The 20,146-nt window shown below is 51.7% G+C and overlaps 1 protein-coding gene across 1 annotated transcript in view; it reads left to right on the top strand.

Annotated features, from left to right (window-relative positions):
• GPR4 (G protein-coupled receptor 4) overlaps positions 1 to 20,146 on the top strand; it is a 113,653-nt gene that overhangs the window by 27,354 nt on the left and 66,153 nt on the right. The window contains exon 2 of the mRNA XM_073598080.1: positions 4,332 to 5,835. Within this exon, the coding sequence (XP_073454181.1) occupies positions 4,459 to 5,568 (1,110 nt within the window). The 5' untranslated portion in view covers positions 4,332 to 4,458 and the 3' untranslated portion in view covers positions 5,569 to 5,835. The remainder of the gene's footprint in view (positions 1 to 4,331; positions 5,836 to 20,146) is intronic.

Genomic DNA, 20,146 nt, shown 5'->3' with positions numbered 1-20,146 from the left:
AATGCCCGGCCATGACCCCGGTATGTGTAATGCCCGGCCATGACCCCGGTATGTGTAATGCCCGGCCATGACCCCGGTATGTGTAATGCCCGGCCATGACCCCGGTATGTGTAATGCCCGGCCATGACCCCGGTATGTGTAATGCCCGGCCATGACCCCGGTATGTGTAATGCCAGGCCATGACCCCGGTATGTGTAATGCCCGGCCATGACCCCGGTATGTGTAATGCCAGGCCATGACCCCGGTATGTGTAATGCCAGGCCATGACCCCGGTATGTGTAATGCCCGGCCATGACCCCGGTATGTGTAATGCCAGGCCATGACCCCGGTATGTGTAATGCCCGGCCATGACCCCGGTATGTGTAATGCCCGGCCATGACCCCGGTATGTGTAATGCCAGGCCATGACCCCGGTATGTGTAATGCCTGGCCATGACCCCGGTATGTGGAATGCCCGGCCATCACCCCGGTATGTGTAATGCCCGGCCATCACCCCGGTATGTGTAATGCCCGGCCATGATCCCGGTATGTGTAATGCCCGGCCATGACCCCGGTATGTGTAATGCCCGGGCCATGACCCCGGTATGTGTAATGCCCGGCCATGACCCCGGTATGTGTAATGCCCGGGCCATGACCCCGGTATGTGTAATGCCCGGCCATCACCCCGGTATGTGTAATGCCCGGCCATCACCCCGGTATGTGTAATGCCCGGCCATCACCCCGGTATGTGTAATGCCCGGCCATCACCCCGGTATGTGTAATGCCCGGGCCATGACCCCGGTATGTGTAATGCCCGGCCATGACCCCGGTATGTGTAATGCCCGGGCCATGACCCCGGTATGTGTAATGCCCGGCCATCACCCCGGTATGTGTAATGCCCGGCCATCACCCCGGTATGTGTAATGCCCGGCCATGACCCCGGTATGTGTAATGCCCGGGCCATGACCCCGGTATGTGTAATGCCCGGCCATCACCCCGGTATGTGTAATGCCCGGCCATGATCCCGGTATGTGTAATGCCCGGCCATGACCCCGGTATGTGTAATGCCCGGCCATGACCCCGGTATGTGTAATGCCCGGCCATGACCCCGGTATGTGTAATGCCCGGGCCATGACCCCGGTATGTGTAATGCCCGGCCATCACCCCGGTATGTGTAATGCCCGGCCATGACCCCGGTATGTGTAATGCCCGGCCATGACCCCGGTATGTGTAATGCCCGGGCCATGACCCCGGTATGTGTAATGCCCGGCCATCACCCCGGTATGTGTAATGCCCGGCCATGATCCCGGTATGTGTAATGCCCGGCCATGACCCCGGTATGTGTAATGCCCGGCCATGACCCCGGTATGTGTAATGCCCGGCCATGACCCCGGTATGTGTAATGCCCGGCCATGACCCCGGTATGTGTAATGCCCGGCCATGACCCCGGTATGTGTAATGCCCGGCCATGACCCCGGTATGTGTAATGCCCGGCCATGACCCCGGTATGTGTAATGCCCGGCCATGACCCCGGTATGTGTAATGCCCGGCCATGACCCCGGTATGTGTAATGCCCGGCCATGACCCCGGTATGTGTAATGCCCGGCCATGACCCCGGTATGTGTAATGCCCGGGCCATGACCCCGGTATGTGTAATGCCCGGGCCATGACCCCGGTATGTGTAATGCCCGGCCATCACCCCGGTATGTGTAATGCCCGGGCCATGACCCCGGTATGTGTAATGCCCGGCCATCACCCCGGTATGTGTAATGCCCGGCCATGATCCCGGTATGTGTAATGCCCGGCCATGACCCCGGTATGTGTAATGCCAGGCCATGACCCGGGTATGTGTAATGCCCGGCCATGACCCCGGTATGTGTAATGCCCGGGCCATGACCCCGGTATGTGTAATGCCCGGCCATGACCCCGGTATGTGTAATGCCCGGGCCATGACCCCGGTATGTGTAATGCCCGGCCATGACCCCGGTATGTGTAATGCCCGGCCATGACCCCGGTATGTGTAATGCCCGGCCATCACCCCGGTATGTGTAATGCCCGGCCATGATCCCGGTATGTGTAATGCCAGGCCATGACCCCGGTATGTGTAATGCCAGGCCATGACCCCGGTATGTGTAATGCCCGGCCATGACCCCGGTATGTGTAATGCCCGGCCATCACCCCGGTATGTGTAATGCCCGGCCATGATCCCGGTATGTGTAATGCCAGGCCATGACCCCGGTATGTGTAATGCCCGGGCCATGACCCCGGTATGTGTAATGCCCGGCCATGACCCCGGTATGTGTAATGCCCTGGCCATGACCCCGGTATGTGTAATGCCCGGCCATGACCCCGGTATGTGTAATGCCAGGCCATGACCCCGGTATGTGTAATGCCCGGCCATGACCCCGGTATGTGTAATGCCCCGGCCATGACCCCGGTATGTGTAATGCCCGGCCATGCAGGGCTAGAGAAAGCCAATGGATTCCCTCGTCTATGTTAACAGGTGTGGATGAAGAAATCTCCAGTGCCAGGTAATATATTCAGACAGCCCCAGTACCAACGCCTGCCTGATCACCTTGACTGGCTGCAGTCACTGTATGGGTAAGAATGTTCCAGGGCCACCCACGGTTTGAATTTCAGCCAATTCCTGGTGCCTGTCCTTGGACTAGCAGGAAGTTCCCCTCATTTGTCATGAAGACATTCACCAATATAGCACTCACATATACCGGATCTGAGGCTACAAACAAAGTATATAAAGATAATAATGACATGCCCATGAGGCCCAGATCAATGGCAAGGGTGGGAAGGGGGCCCTACTAGGGACACTGCCTGATGTCTCCATGACAGGATAGCTGAGGTCAGATACCTCACATATAGAGAAGAGGCCTTATATAGAGGGCCGATCTCACACCTTGGAGACTCTAGAACCAGTTAGGCTCCATGTACACAGGACGCTGAGGCAAAGTCCTCTGAACTTTTTTTTTTTAAAGCTTGAAACCGGCGTTTAGAAAAGCCCGTTTAGCCGCGTTTGCGTCTAGAAGCGTTTAGTAAGGATAATATCATAAGGCCCTCCCCAAGCTCAAAAAAAAAGGTTATTATTTAACTATTTCAGCCATTTTGAGAGACCAGAGTGAGAAGCAGCAGAAGAGAGAGCCGCAGTGTCCTTGTATTTGTCCCCATTTCTGTACTGGACCCATCCACTGATCGCGCAGTAGGATATTTTTACCAACGTGTATGTACAAGCTGCGTACCTACCCCGATAAATTTTTTAATTTTACACGCATGCCCATTGCCTCATTTGACCTTCTACTAGAAAAAGTTTGGCCCAGTCGGACACGTTTGGACACGACCATGGAGGAAGAGTGTGCCACCAGAGGAACGTCTGTTGGTGACGATCACATTTCATGAAACTATGTTTGGTCACGTCAATGGTCAGGCTCAATGGTGGGGTCATCTTTTTTCATATCTAACAACATATGGGTCAAACTACAGTTATACTTTGTAAAACAACATTGCTAGTGGTGTACTGGATTGGATCAAGGGCTATATATGGTATATGAATCATTGCAAGTAATTACCAGTTTTTAAACTTTTTTTTTTATGTTTACCACTGCTTCCTCACTACCTACCCCTAATAATTGTCCCTCCTCACACAGAGTACCTACCACTGCTTCCTCACTACCTACCCTGAATAATTGTCCCTCCTCACACAGAGTACCTACCACTGCTTCCTCACTACCTACCCTGAATAATTGTCCCTCCTCACACAGAGTACCTACCACTGCTTCCTCACTACCTACCCCTAATAATTGTCCCTCCTCACACAGAGTACCTACCACTGCTTCCTCACTACCTACCCCTAATAATTGTCCCTCCTCACACAGAGTACCTACCACTGCTTCCTCACTACCTACCCCGAATAATTGTCCCTCCTCACACAGAGTACCTACCACTGCTTCCTCACTACCTACCCCAAATAATTGTCCCTCCTCACACAGAGTACCTACCACTGCTTCCTCACTACCTACCCCGAATAATTGTCCCTCCTCACACAGAGTACCTACCACTGCTTCCTCACTACCTACCCCGAATAATTGTCCCTCCTCACACAGAGTACCTACCACTGCTTCCTCACTACCTACCCCAAATAATTGTACCTCCTCCCACAGACCTCCTACCTTTTCTTAGCCTACCCCTTGTACATGAGCATCTTGTCTGCTCCCCTTGTCCTTTCTATAATGGATCCTACACAAGGCCTCTGCTGGTCAGTATAGACAGGTTCCTGTTGGTCAGTCTATGAGAACTCCTCAGTCTATATGCGATTTCTCATCCTCTGATATTCTCTTTCCACAGACGCAGTGATGGTGCCACCCCTGAGACGTCAAGAAGGACAGGCCCCATAAATGAGCTCCCATTTAGCACAAAGCGCCCTACAAGGGGCAGGAAGGAGGAGGAGGACCGGCATACAGCGAACAAGTGAATGGACACAACTGGTTGTCATCTGGCACCTTCCCTTCCCTTCAGGATGGCCAACACCACCCAGGAGGCCTGCAACGTGGACTCAGATCTGGATGGCGTCCTTCCTCCATCCCTCTATGCCGTGGTGTTTGTGGTCGGTCTTCCAGCCAATCTGCTGGCGCTGTGGGCAGCCTGGCTTCAGGTGCGGAAAGGTAAAGAACTGGGAGTGTACCTGCTGAACCTCAGCCTCTCCGATCTCCTCCTCATTTGCGCCCTTCCACCGTGGACAGACTATTACCTGCGGCGGGACGTATGGGGCTACGGGCCGGGGGCCTGCCGACTTTTTGGATTTGTTTTCTACACCAATCTGTACGTGGGAGCGGCCTTCCTGTCCTGCGTCTCTGCAGACCGATATCTGGCGGTGGCACACCCGCTGCGCTTTCCCGGCGCCAGGCCCATCCGTTCGGCTGCCGCCATCTCTGCACTGGTCTGGGTTGTTGAACTGGCTGCCAATACTCCACCCTTGTTCAGAGACGCCATCACCCGGGACCACTATAACCACACCTTCTGCTACGAGAGCTACCCCCTCTCAGGAACGGCAGATGCCCTGGCCAACGTGGGGAGGGTATTGGCGGGATTTTTATTGCCCTGGGGGATCATGCTGCTGTGTTATGCCGGATTACTGCGGGCTCTGAAGGACAGCGCATCGTGTGAGCGAAGGGAGAAGAGGAGAGTGCGAAGACTGGCGCTGGGTCTTCCATGTGTGGCCCTCCTGTGTTACGGGCCCTATTACGTGCTGCTGCTCCTGCGCAGTGTGGTGTTTCTGATCAGCGGAGACACGGGAGCAGAGGGTAAAAGCTGTGCACTCGAGGAAAGACTGTTCCCTGCTTACCATGTGGCACTGGCCATGGCCACCCTGAACTGTGTCGCTGATCCTGCCCTTTATTGCCTGGCCTGCCCTGGGGCAAGAGGGGAGGTGGCAAAAGCAATAGGACGGGTGGTGGCGTGGGCGATGGGGAAGGACAGAACTGGGTGGTTGGACCGGGGAGGGGAAGGGCGGGGGATGGGATATCGAGGAGAAGAAATGGGGATGGTGGAAATGGCTGGAAGAGGAGCCAGCTCCATAGTATGAGCCAGGAGGGCAGATGGGCGATGGGGAGAATCTGCACAATGCAATAAATTATTCCAACATCTTCCAGAATAAGGTGTCGGTTATTATCAGAGCGCGGCGTGACCGTACGGCATGCCGGAGGAGTGTGAGCGATCCTGGAGTGATGATCTGCAGGTGGAAGAATGGAATAGTCTGCAGGTCTGCCATCTGTCTGCTGAGTCAGCGCAGCTTACGCAGACATTGCCGAGACGGCCGTGGCAATCGAGTTACATGGGAACAGAGGAGAGGGTGAGTGAGGAGTACACAGCTGTCACTGGCGGAGGAGCGGGCTGTACCAGGCCACACATTACACCTCCGTGCCAAGAATCTGCCTCTGATCTCCAACACCGGGTGCTCTGCTACCGCCAAACACAAACATCAATCATATTCATACACACCGCCTATAGGATCCATTTATTACACACGTCGCCTATAGGATCCATCTACTACACACGCTGCCTATAGAATCCATCTACTACACACGCCGCCTATAGGATCCATCTACTACACACGCCGCCTACAGGATCCATCTACTACAATGCCGCCTATAGGATCCCTCTACTACACACGGCCGCTATAGAATCCCTCTACTACACACGCCACCTATAGAATCCCTCTACTACACACGCTGCTTATAGGACCCATCTACTACACACGTCGCCTATAGGATCCATCTACTACACACGTCGCCTATAGGATCCATCTACTACACATGGTGCCTATAGGATCCATCTACTACACACGCCACCTATAGAATCCCTCTACTACACACGCCACCTATAGAATCCCTCTACTACACACGCCACCTATAGGATCCATCTACTACACATGCCGCCTATAGGATCCATCTACTACAATGCCGCCTATGGAATCCCTCTACTACACACAGCACCTATAGGATCCCTCTACTACACACGGTGCCTATAGGATCCCTCTACTACACACGCCACCTATAGAATCCCTCTACTACACACGCCGCCTGTAGAATCTCTCAACTACACACAGTGCCTATAGGATCCCTCTACTACACACACCACCTATAGAACCCCTCTACTACACACGGTGAATATAGGATCCCTCTACTACACACAGCGCCTATAGGAACCCTGTACTACACACACCACCAATAGAATCCCTCTACTACACAAGGTACCTATAGGATCCCTGTACTACACACGCCACCTATAGAATCCCTCTACTACACACGGTGCCTATAGGATCCCTCTACTACACACGCCACCTATAGAATCCCTCTACTACACACGCCGCCTGTAGAATCTCTCAACTACACACAGTGCCTATAGGATCCCTCTACTACACACACCACCTATAGAACCCCTCTACTACACACGGTGAATATAGGATCCCTCTACTACACACAGCGCCTATAGGAACCCTGTACTACACACACCACCAATAGAATCCCTCTACTACACAAGGTACCTATAGGATCCCTGTACTACACACGCCACCTATAGAATCCCTCTACTACACACGGTGCCTATAGAATCCCTCTACTACACACGGCCGCTATAGAATCCCTCTACTACACACACCACCTATAGAATCCGTCTACTACACACGGTGCCTATAGGATCCCTCTACTACACACAGCACCTGTAGGATCCCTCTACTACACACGCCACCTATAGAATCCCTCTACTACACACGCCACCTATAGGATCTATCTACTACACATGCCGCCAATAGGATCCATCTACTACACACGCTACCTATGCAACCAGACAGGCCGCAATCCCTCTACTACACCCACCATTTATAGGATCCCTCTACTACACACAGCGCCTATAGAACCCATCTACTACACATGCCACCCATAGGATCCATCTACTACACACGGCGCCTATAGAATCCCTTTACTACACACGGCCCCTATAGGATCCCTCTACTACACACGCCACCTACAGAGTCCCTCTACTACACACGGTGCCTATAGGATCCCTCTACTACACACAGCAACTATAGGATCCCTCTACTACACAAGCTGCCTATAGAATCACTCTACTACACACGCCACCTATAGAATCCCTCTACTACACATACCACCTATAGGATCCATCTACTACAAACGCAGCTTATAGGATGCATCTACTACACACGCCGCTTATAGGATGCATCTACTACACATGACACCTATGGAATCCCTCTACTACACACGTCGCCCATAGAATCCCTCTACTACACACATCGCCCATAGAATCCTTCTACAACACATGCTACCTATACAACCAGACAGGCCGCAATCCCTCTACTACACACACACCGCCTATAGGATCCCTCTACTACACACAGTGCCTATAAAATCCCTCCACTACACACGCCACCTATAGGATATATCTACTATACACGGTGCCTATAGGATACATCTACAACACATGGTGCCTATAGGATACCTCCACCACACATGCCGCCTATAGGATCCCTCTACTACACACAGCCGCTATAGAATCCCTCTACTACACATGCAGCCTACAGAATCTCTCTACTACAACACCGCCTATAGGATCCCTCTACTACACACACCGGCTATAGGATCCCTCTACTACACACGGCCCCTATAGAATCCCTCTACTACATACGGCCCCTATACAATCCCTCTACTACACATGCCCCTATAGGATCCCTCTACTACACACGAGCCCTATAGAATCCCTCTACTACACACAGTGCCTATAGGTTCCCTCTACTGCACACGGCGCCTATATTTTCCCTTTACTACACACGGCGCCTATAGGTCCCCTCTACTACACGTGCCACCTATATAATTCCTCTACTACACACAGTGCCTATAGAATCCCTCTACTACACACGCCACCTATAGGATCCATCTACTACACACTGCACCTACAGAATCCCTCTACTACACACGTCGATCATAGAATCCCTCTACTACACACGCTGCATATACAACCAGACAGGCCGCAATTCCTCTACTACGCCTATAGGATCCATCTACCAAACACAGTGCCTATAAAATCCCTCCACTACACACGCCACCTATAGGATCTAGCTACTACACACGTCGCCTATAGGATCCATCTACTACACACGGCACCCATAGACTCCCTGTACTACACACACCGCCTATAGGATCCCTCTACTACACCCCCCTATAGAATCCCTCTACTACACATGCAGCCTATAGAATCCCTCTACTACTCACTCCGCCTATAGAATCCCTCTACTACACACACCGCCTATAGGATCGCTCTACTACACATGCTGCCTATACACCCAGACAGGCCGCAATCCCTCTACTACACACAGCACGTATAGAATCCCTCTACTACACACACACCGCCTATACAACCAGACAGGCCGCAATCTCTCTAATACAAATGCCGCCTATATGATCCATCTACTACACATGGCCCCTATAGAATCCCCTACTACACATGGTGCCTATAGAATCCCTCTACGACACACAGCACCTATAGAATCCCCTCTAATACACAAGGCCCCTATAGAATCCCTCTACTACACACACCACCTATAGAATCCCTCTAATACATATGCCAGCTATAGAATCCATCTACTACATGTGGCGCCTATAGGATCCCTCTACTACACACGCCACCTATAGAACCACTCTACTACACACGCCGCCTATAGAATCCCTCTGCTACACACACACCGCCTATAAAACCAGACAGGCCGCAATCTCTCTAATGCAAACGCTGCCCATAGAATCCATCTACTACACATGCCACCTATAGGATCCATCTACAACACATGGTGCCTATAGAATACCTCTACCTCACATGCCGCCTACACACGCCGCCTATAGGATCCATCTACTACACACGGCACCCATAGAATTACTCTACTACACAGGCCGCCTATAGGATACATCTACAACACATGGTGCCTATAGAATACCTCTACCTCACATGCCGCCTACACACGCCGCCTATAGGATCCATCTACTACACACGGCACCCATAGAATTACTCTACTACACAGGCCGCCTATAGGATACATCTACAACACACGGTGCCTATAGAATACCTCCACCACACATGCCGCCTATAGGATCCATCTACTACACACGCCACCTATAGGATACAGCTACAACAAACGGTGCCTATAGAATACCTCTACCACACAAGCTGCCTATAGGATCCATCTACTACACCTCCCCCCTATAGAATCCTTCTACTACACATGCTGCCTATAGAATCTCTCTACTACACACTCCACCTATAGGATCAATCTACTATACACGCCGCCCATAGAATCCCTCTACTACACACGCTGCCTATACAACCAGACAGGCCGCAATCCCTCTACTACACACACCACCTATAGGACCCATCCACTACACATGCCACCTATAGGATCCATCTACTATATACGCCGCCCTTAGGATCCATCTACTACATACGCCACCTATAAGAACCATCCACTACACACGCTGCCTATAGGATCCATCTACTACACATGCTGCCTATAGGATCCGTCTACTACACACGGGGCCCACAGAATCCCTCTACTACACACGCCGCCTATAGGATCCCTCTACTATACACGCCGCTTATAGGATCCCTCTACTACACACGCCACCTATAGGATCCCTCTACTACACACGCCACCTATAGGATCCATCCACTACACATACCACCTATAGGATCCAGCTACTACACACGCCACCTATAGAACAACTCTACTACACATGCCGCCTATAGAATCCCTCTGCTACACACACACCGCCTATAAAACCAGACAGGCCGCAATCTCTCTAATGCAAACGCCACCCATAGAATCCATCTACTACACACAGCACCTATAGGGTCCATCTACTATACACGCCACCTGTAGGATCCATCTACTACACATGCCGCCTATAGAATCCATCTACAACACACAGTGCCTATAGAATACCTCTACCACACACGCCGCCTATAGGATCCCTCTACTACACACGGCACCCATAGAATCCCTCTACTACACACGCCGCCTATAGGATCCATCTAATACACATGGCACCTATAGGTTCCCTTCTAATACACATGCCGCCTATAGGATTCCTCTACTACACAAGCTGCCTATAGAATCCCTCTACTACACACACACCGCCTATAGGATCCCTCTACTACACACACACCACCTATACAACCAGACAGGCCGCAATCTCTCTAATACAAATGCCGCCTATAGGATCCATCTACTCCACACACCGCACATAGAACTACACATGGTGCCTATAGAATCCCTCTACTACACATGCCACTTATAGGATACATCTACTACACACAGCTCCCAAAGAATCCCTCTACTCCACACACCGCCTCTAGAATCCATCTACTACACACGCCACCTATAGAATCCCTCTACTACATACGTTGGCTATAAAATCCATTTACTACACACGCTGCCTATAGAATACCTCTACGACACATGGCGCTTATAGGATTCCTATACTACACACACCGCCTATAGAATCCCTCTACTACACATGGCGTCTATATAATCCCTCCACTACACACACCAACTATAGAACCCCTCTACTACACACGCCGCCCATAGAATCCATCTACTACACACGCCGCCTATAGGACCCCTCTATTACACACACAAAACAGAAACACACTCACAAGGAGTGTAGCTCCTCTAATGGGACTTTTGAAAAGGGTCACTCACAGTATAAGTACAAATGTAATGGAAAGTTTTTAAAATTTATAATATTTATTAGAAAGAAAATTTAAAAGAGGATCATCATGACCTAACAGTAATGCATAATTAAAAATGGATGCATACAAATGAAAGGAAATTGATAAACATAGGACAATAACCAATTGTAATGATAAAGTTGATTGAACAATAATAAACATGTGACCCGACGTTTCGAGGTAAAAAGGGGGTTGACCTCTTCTTCAGGTGTGACAACAATTGGTCACGATGAATTTTTACATCTAAAAAGTTACAGAACAAAACTGTAATGAATAAAGAAAAATGGGGCATCTTCATAAATATAAAGAGTAGGTATAGAATTTACATCACATGGATCACCCAAAGTAATATAAATACAGCCTAATAAATGTTGTATTAATATTATGTTGGGTGATTCATGTGATGAAAATTCTATGAACTTCCTCTATTAAACATGCCACCTATAGAATCCCTCTGCTACACACGCCGCCTATAGGACCCATCTACCACACACACCACATAATTGTGAAGTGGAAGGAAAATGATAAATGATACAAATAAATATGTGAAAAGTGTGTGGGGGGGGGGCATTTGTATGGCGCCCCCCGGAGTCAATACTTTGTAGAACCCCCTTTTTCTACAAGTCTTTTTGGGGATGTCTCTACCAGCTTTGCACATCTAGAGAGGACATTTCTGCCCATTCTTCTTTGTAAAATATCTCAAGCTCTGTCAGATTGGATGGAGAGTGTCTGTGAACAGCAATTTTCAAGTCTTGCCACAGATTCTCAATGTGATTTAGGTCTGGACTGTGACTGGGCCATTCTAACACATGAATATGCTTTGATCTAAACCATTCCATTGTAGCTCTGGCTGGATGTTTCGGGTCGTTGTCCTGCTGGAAGGTGAACCTCCGCCCCAGTCTCAAGTCTTTTGTAGACTCTAACAGGTTTTCTTCTAAGATTGTCCTGTATTTGTCTCTATCCATCTTCCCATCAACTCTGACCAGCGTCCCTGTCCCTGCTGAAGAAAAGCATCCCCACCACATGATGCTGCCACCACCATGTTTCACGGTGGGGATGGTGTGATCAGGGTGATGTGTAGTGTTAGTTTTCCCCCCACACATAGCGTTTTGCTTTTAGGCCATAAAGTTGAATTTTGGTCTCATCTGACCAGATCACCTTCTTCCACATGTTTGCTGTGTCCTCCACATGACTTCTCACAAACTACAAACAGGACTTCTTATGACTTTCTTTCACCAATGTCTTTCTTCTTGTCACTCTTCCATAAAGGGCAGATTTGTGGAGAACACGACTAATAGTTGTCCTGTGGACAGATTCTCCCACCTGAGCTGTGGATCTCTGCAGCTCCTCCAGAGTTACCATGGACCTCTTGGCTCTTCTCTGATGAATGTTCTCCTTGCCCGGCCGGTCAGTTTAGGTGGATGGCCATGTCTTGGTAGGTTTGCAGTTGTGCCATACTCTTCCCATTCTCCGATGATGGATTGAATAGAGCTCCGTGGGAGCTTGGTTTTAGGCTTGGGAGATTTTTTTTATAACCTAACCCTGCTTTAAAGTGATTGCAAAGTCTCATTATTTTTTTTAAAATAACAAACATATTATACTAACCTTCTATGTGCAGTTGGTTTTGCACAGAGCTGCCTGGATCCTCCTCTTCTCGGGTCCCTCTTTGCTGCTCCTGGCCACTGCCTCCTGTCAAGTACCCCCACAGCAAGCAGCTTGCTATGGGGGCACCCGAGCTGAGCTGTAGCTCTGTGTGTCCATTCAGACACGGATGGGAGTGGAGGCTCTCCTGTGTCCTTATCCTGATGCTCTTCTTCTGACCACAGCTGGAAGACATCTGCATGGACTCTGTCCTGGGAATGTCTTGTCCCGTAAAAATAACAGTGCAGCGCTATGAATATAATCAGCAGACTAACACATTGCTCAGGGCATAAATATTGAATGTCCCTTTAGATGTGGATAATAAGAAAAAAAAGAGTAAACAGAAAGTAGTCTCCTCTACGTTGGTGAGGGTGCTCACAAATATTCATAAGGTGCAACGCAGATCCGTGATTCCACCACCAGTAAGCCAAACCGCTCACCTCAATCTATGGACCCCTGAACTAACAGATGGGTCAAACAAGGTTTTCACCACTCTCAGTGGTCCTGGATGGAGGCTTGAGTAGGTAGATCAATGAGGTAAGTTGTCACATCACTTTGAAGGACCTTACTCTGTTGTTCTCAATTTTCAGCCATGGTAACATGAAATGTAAAGAAATATATAGTGCACACTGTGTGGCTAAAACAACTTCCTTTGTTAAAAGACAGATACTCACATAAAAAGCACTATGACCCTAGTGCTGGGATGAATGGTGAATAGTACAGTCATAGTAAGACATCGGTAGATAAGGTGGCTGCAGTGACGTCCTAGGATTCTCCCGCACGCGTATCGTCCTGAACAGGAACTTCCTCAGTGGTAATGGATAATGGAGTCCATTGACCCATCTGTTAGTTCAGGTTTCATAGATTGAGGTGAGCGGTTTGGCTTACTGGTGGTGGAATCACGGATCTGCGTTGCACCTTATGAATATTTGTGAGCACCCTCACCACCGTAGAGGAGACGACTTTCTGTTTACTCTTTTTTTCTTATTATCCACATCTAAGGGGACTTTCGATATTTTTGCCCTGAGCAATGTGTTAGTCTGCTGATTATATTCATAGAGCTGCACTGTTATTTTTATAGTACCTTTAAAGGGTTTTTATATGTTTACCTTTAGTGTTCAGCTGCTTGTAATTCTAGTTCGGTTATCGCTTTTGCGCTGACTGAATTCCCATTTTTATAATGTCTTGTCCCGGTCAGATAGGACACACAGACGCATGCACAGTGCCAGACACAGCCGTGACATTTCACTGTAATCCCCACTGGAATGCCGTCCTCAGCCACACAGTATTGAAGCACAGGGGCCACTGGGGACCCTTCATTCCCTCACCTGACTCTTCAATAATCTGCAGAGAATTCCAGCTGGCTACAACGCATGTCTGACATCATACACACCAACCTGCCACAGACATGAGACATGCAGGCCAGAGGTTCCTCCATACATAGGGGGATGGGATCAGCTCATTGCAGTGGGTGTCTGATAGAGAGGAGGGTTTTGGGTGGGCAATTTCCAATCTTTGCCCTGGACACTTATATGGCCCAAAGCTGCTGCCTTACTCCATCAATATGCAACAAATCTATGTAAAAATCTAATAATAAAATACAGCAATTTATTTACAAAAGGGTAACCAGCAATCCAGCCTGACAACAACGCAGGAGTGGTGAGGTGCAGGCATAGCGTAGTGAAGGAGTGGTGGGATGAAGGTACAGTGGGGTGAAAAAGTGGTGGGATGAAGGAGTGGTGGGAAGGAGTGGTGGGTTGAAGGAGTGGTGGGATGAAGGTACAGTGGGGTGCAGGACTGGTGGGATGCAGGCATAGCGTAGTGAAGGAGTGGTGGGATGAAGGTAAAGTGGGGTGCAGGAGTGGTGGATACAGGCATAGCGGAGCGCAGGAGTGATGGGATGCAAGCATAGCGTGGAGAATGAGTGGTGGGATGCAGGCAGAGCGTGGCGAAGGAGTGGTGGGATGCAGACTGTGGAGGAGGAGTGGTGGTATGAAGGTACAGTGGGGTGAAGGAGTGGTGGGATGAAGGTATGGTGGGGTGAAGGAGTGGTGGGATGAAGGAGAGGTGGAATGAAGGTACAGTGGGATGAAGGAGTGGTGGGATGAAGGTACGGTGGGGTGAAGGGGTGGTGGCGTGAAGGAGTGGTGGGGAAGAGTGGTGGGGTGAAGGTACAGTGGGGTGAAGGAGTGGTGGGGTGAAAGGAACAGAGGGGTGAAGGAGTGGTGGGATGAAGGTACAGTGGGGTGAAGGAGTGGTGGGATGAAGTTATAGTGGGGTGAAGGAGTGGTGGGATGAAGGAGTGGTGGGGTGAAGGAGTGGTGAGATGAAGGTACAGTGGGGTGAAGGAGTGGGTGGATGAAGGTACAGTGAGGTGAAGGAGTGGTGGGGTGAAGGAGTGATGGGATGAAGGTACAGTGGGGCTAAGGAGTGGTGGGGCTAAGGAGTGGTGGGGCGAAGGAGTGGTGGGGCGAAGGAGTGGTGGGGCGAAGGAGTGGTGGGATGAAGGAGTGGTGGGATGAAGGAGTGGTGAGCTGAAGGAGTGGTGGGGTGAAGGTACAGTGGGGTGAAGGTACAGTGGGGTGAAGGTACAGTGGGGTGAAGGAGTGATGGGATGAAGGAGTGATGGGGCGAAGGAGTGGTGGGGTGAAGGAGTGGTGGGGTGCAGGAGTGATGGGGTGAAGGAGTGGTGGGGTGAAGGAGTGGTGGGGTGAAGGAGTGATGGGGTGAAGGAGTGGTGGGATGAAGGTACAGTGGGATAAAGGTACAGTGGGATGAAGGTACAATGGGATGAAGGTACAGTGGGGTGAAGGAGTGATGGGGCTAAGGAGTGATGGGGCTAAGGAGTGGTGGGGTGAAGGTGTGGTGAGGTGAAGGAGTGGTGGGGTGAAGGAGTGGTGGGATGAAGGAGTAGTGGGATGAAGGAGTAGTGGGATGAAGGAGTAGTGGGATGAAGGAGTGGTGGGGTAAAGGAGTGGTGGGGTAAAGGAGTGGTGGGGTGAAGGAGTGGTGGGGTAAAGGAGTGGTGGGGTGAAGGAGTGGTGGGGTGAAGTAGTGGTGGGGTGAAGTAGTGGTGGGATGAAGGAGTGGTGGGATGAAGGAGTGCTGGGGTGAAGGTACAGTGGGGTGAAGGAGTGATGGGATGAAGGAGTGATGGGGCTAAGGAGTGGTGGGGTGAAGGAGTAGTGGGATGAAGGTACAGTGGGATGAAGGTACAGTGGGGTGAAGGAGTGGTGGGGTGAAGGAGTGGTGGGGTGAAGGAGTGGTGGGATGAAGGAGTGGTGAGATGAAGGAGTGATGAGATGAAGGAGTGGTGAGGTGAAGGTACAGTGGGGTGAAGGAGTGATGGGATGAAGGAGTGATGGGATGAAGGAGTGATGGGGCTAAGGAGTGATGGGGCTAAGGAGTGATGGGGCTAAGGAGTGATGGGGCTAAGGAGTGATGGGGTGAAGGAGAGGTGGGGTGAAGGAGTGGTGGGGTGAAGGAGTGGTGGGGTGAAGGAGTGGTGGGGTGAAGGAGTGGTGGGGTGAAGGAGTGGTGGGGTGAAGGAGTAGTGGGGTGAAGGAGTGGTGGGGTGAAGGAGTGGTGGGGTGAAGGAGTGGTGGGGTGAAGGAGTGGTGGGGTGAAGGAGTGGTGGGGTGAAGGAGTGGTGGGGTGAAGGAGTGGTGGGGTGAAGGAGTGGTGGGGTGAAGGAGTGGTGGGGTGAAGGTATAGTGGGGTGAAGGAGTGGTGGGGTGAAGTAGTGGTGGGATGAAGGAGTGGTGGGATGAAGGAGTGGTGGGATGAAGGAGTGCTGGGGTGAAGGTACAGTGGGGTGAAGGAGTGATGGGATGAAGGAGTGATGGGGCTAAGGAGTGGTGGGGTGAAGGAGTAGTGGGATGAAGGTACAGTGGGATGAAGGTACAGTGGGGTGAAGGTACAGTGGGGTGAAGGAGTGGTGGGGTGAAGGAGTGGTGGGGTGAAGGAGTGGTGGGGTGAAGGAGTGGTGGGGTGAAGGAGTGGTGAGATGAAGGAGTGATGAGATGAAGGAGTGGTGAGGTGAAGGTACAGTGGGGTGAAGGAGTGATGGGATGAAGGAGTGATGGGATGAAGGAGTGGTGGGGTGAAGGAGTGGTGGGGTGAAGGAGTGGTGGGGTGAAGGAGTAGTGGGATGAAGGAGTGGTGGGATGAAGGAGTGGTGGGATGAAGGAGTGGTGGGGTGAAGGTACAGTGGGGTGAAGGTACAGTGGGGTGAAGGTACAGTGGGGTGAAGGTACAGTGGGGTGAAGGAGTGGTGGGATGGAGTGGTGGGATGGAGTGGTGGAGTGAAGGTATAGTGGGATGAAGGAGTGGTAGGGTGAAGGAGTGGTGGGGTGAAGGAGTGGTGGGGTGAAGGAGTGGTGGGGTGAAGGAGTAGTGGGGTGAAGGTACAGTGGGGTGAAGGAGTGGTGGGATGGAGTGGTGGAGTGAAGGTATAGTGGGGTGAAGGAATGGTGAGATGAAGGAGTGATGAGATGAAGGAGTGGTGAGGTGAAGGTACAGTGGGGTGAAGGAGTGGTGGGGTGAAGGAGTGGTGGGGTGAAGGAGTGGTGGGGTGAAGGAGTGGTGGGGTGAAGGTACAGTGGGGTGAAGGTACAGTGGGGTGAAGGTACAGTGGGGTGAAGGAGTGGTGGAGTGAAGGTATAGTGGGGTGAAGGAGTGGTAGGATGAAGGAGTGGTGGGGTGAAGGAGTGGTGGGGTGAAGGTGAAGGTACAGTGGGGTAAAGGAGTGGTGGGATGAAGGAGTGGTGGGATGAAGGAGTGGTGGGATGAAGGAGTGGTGGGGTGAAGGTACAGTGGGGCGAAGGTGTGATGGGATGAAGGAGTGATGGGGCTAAGGAGTGGTGGGGCTAAGGAGTGGTGGGGCTAAGGAGTGGTGGGGCTAAGGAGTGGTGGGGCTAAGGAGTGGTGGGGCTAAGGAGTGGTGGGGCGAAGGAGTGGTGGGGCGAAGGAGTGGTGGGGCGAAGGAGTGGTGGGGTGAAGGAGTGGTGGGGTAAAGGAGTGGTGGGGTGAAGGAGTGGTGGGGTGAAGGAGTGGTGGGATGAAGGAATGGTGGGATGAAGGAGTGGTGGGATGAAGGTACAGTGGGATGAAGGTACAGTGGGATGAAGGTACAGGGGGGTAAAGGAGTGATGGGATGAAGGAGTGGTTGGGTGAAGGATTGCTAGATTGAAGGAGTGGTAGGGTGAAGGAGTGGTAGGGTGAAGGAGTGGTGGGATGAAGGAGTGGTGGGATAAAGGAGTGCTGGGGTGAAGGAGTGGAATGGTGAAGGAGTGGTGGGGTGAAGGTACAGTGGGGTAAAGGAGTGATGGGATGAAGGAGTGGCAGGGTGAAGGAGTGGTGGAATGAAGGAGTGGCGGGGTGAAGGAGTGGTGGGATGAAGGTACAGTGGGGTGAAGGAGTGGTGGAGTGGTGGGGTAAAGGAATGGTGGAATGAAGGAGTGCTGGGGTGAAGGAATGGTGGGGTGAAGGTACAGTGGGGTAAAGGAGTGATGGGATGAAGGAGTGGTAGGGTGAAGGAGTGATGGGGTGAAGTAGTGGTGGGGTGAAGGAGTGGTGGGGTGAAGGAGTGGTGGGATGAAGGAGTGGTGGGATGAAGGAGTGGTGGGATGAAGGAGTGGTGGGATGAAGGAGTGGTGGGATGAAGGAATGGTGGGGTGAAGGAGTGGTGGGGTGAAGGAGTGGTGGGGTGAAGGAGTGGTGGGGTGAAGGAGTGGTGGGGTGAAGGAGTGGTGGGCTGAAGGAGTGGTGGGATGAAGGAGTGGTGGGATGAAGGGGTGGTGGGATGAAGGAGTGGTGGGATGATGGAGTGGTGGGGTGAAGGAGTGGTGGGGTGAAGGAGTGGTGGGGTGAAGGAGTGGTGGGATGAAGGTACAGTGGGGTAAAGGAGTGATGGGATGAAGGAGTGGTAGGGTGAAGGAGTGGTGGGATGAAGGAGTGGTAGGGTGAAGTAGTGGTAGGGTGAAGTAGTGGTAGGCTGAAGGAGTGGTAGGGTGAAGGAGTGGTAGGGTGAAGGAGTGGTGGGGTAAAGGAGTGGTGGGGTGAAGGAGTGGTGGGGTGAAGGAGTGGTGGGGTGAAGGAGTGGTGGGATGAAGGAGTGGTGGGGTGAAGGAGTGCTGGGGTGAAGGAGTGTTGGGGTGAAGGAGTGGTGGGATGAAGGAGTGATGGGGTGAAGGAGTGGTGGAGTGAAGGAGTGCTGAGATGAAGGAGTGGTGGGGTGAAGGAGTGGTGGGATGAAGGAGTGATGGGATGAAGTAGTTGTGGGGTGAAGGAGTGGTGGGATGAAGGAGTGGTGGGGTGAAGGAGTGGTGGGATGAAGGAGTAGTGGGATGAAGGAGTGGTGGGGTGAAGGTACAGTGGGGTGAAGGTACAGTGGGGTGAAGGTACAGTGGGGTGAAGGTACAGTGGGGTGAAGGTACAGTGGGGTGAAGGAGTGGTGGGATGGAGTGGTGGAGTGAAGGTATAGTGGGGTGAAGGAGTGGTAGGATGAAGGAGTGGTAGGGTGAAGGAGCGATGGGGTGAAGGAGTGGTGGGGTGAAGGAGTGGTGGAGTGAAGGTATAGTGGGGTGAAGGAGTGGTGGGATGAAGGAGTGGTGGGGTGAAGGAGTGGTGGAGTGAAGGTATAGTGGGGTGAAGGAGTGGTAGGGTGAAGGAGTGGTGAGATGAAGGAGTTATGGGGTGAAAGAGTGGTGGGGTGAAGGAGTGGTGGGGTGAAGGAGTGGTGGGGTGAAGGAGTGGTGGGGTGAAGGAATGGTGGGATGAAGGAGTGTTGGGGTGAAGGAGTGGTGGGGTGAAGGTACAGTGGGGTGAAGGTACAGTGGGGTGAAGGTACAGTGAGGTGAAGGTACAGTGGGATGAAGGAGTGATGGGGCTAAGGAGTGATGGGGCTAAGGAGTGATGGGGCTAAGGAGTGATGGGGCTAAGGAGTGATGGGGCTAAGGAGTGATGGGGCTAAGGAGTGGTGGGGTGAAGGAGTGGTGGGGTGAAGGAGTGGTGGGGTGAAGGAGTGGTGGGGTGAAGGTACAGTGGGGTGAAGGTACAGTGGGGTGAAGGTACAGTGGGGTGAAGGTACAGTGGGGTGAAGGAGTGGTGGAGTGAAGGTATAGTGGGGTGAAGGAGTGGTAGGATGAAGGAGTGGTGGGGTGAAGGAGTGGTGGGGTGAAGGTGAAGGTACAGTGGGATGAAGGAGTGGTGGGATGAAGGAGTGGTGG

The sequence above is a fragment of the Aquarana catesbeiana genome, linkage group LG09, assembly GCF_042186555.1.
Source record: "Aquarana catesbeiana isolate 2022-GZ linkage group LG09, ASM4218655v1, whole genome shotgun sequence".
NCBI lineage: Eukaryota > Metazoa > Chordata > Amphibia > Anura > Ranidae > Aquarana > Aquarana catesbeiana.
The sequence above is the reverse complement of the archived record's forward strand: the minus strand, read 5'-3'. Positions and strand labels throughout refer to the sequence as shown.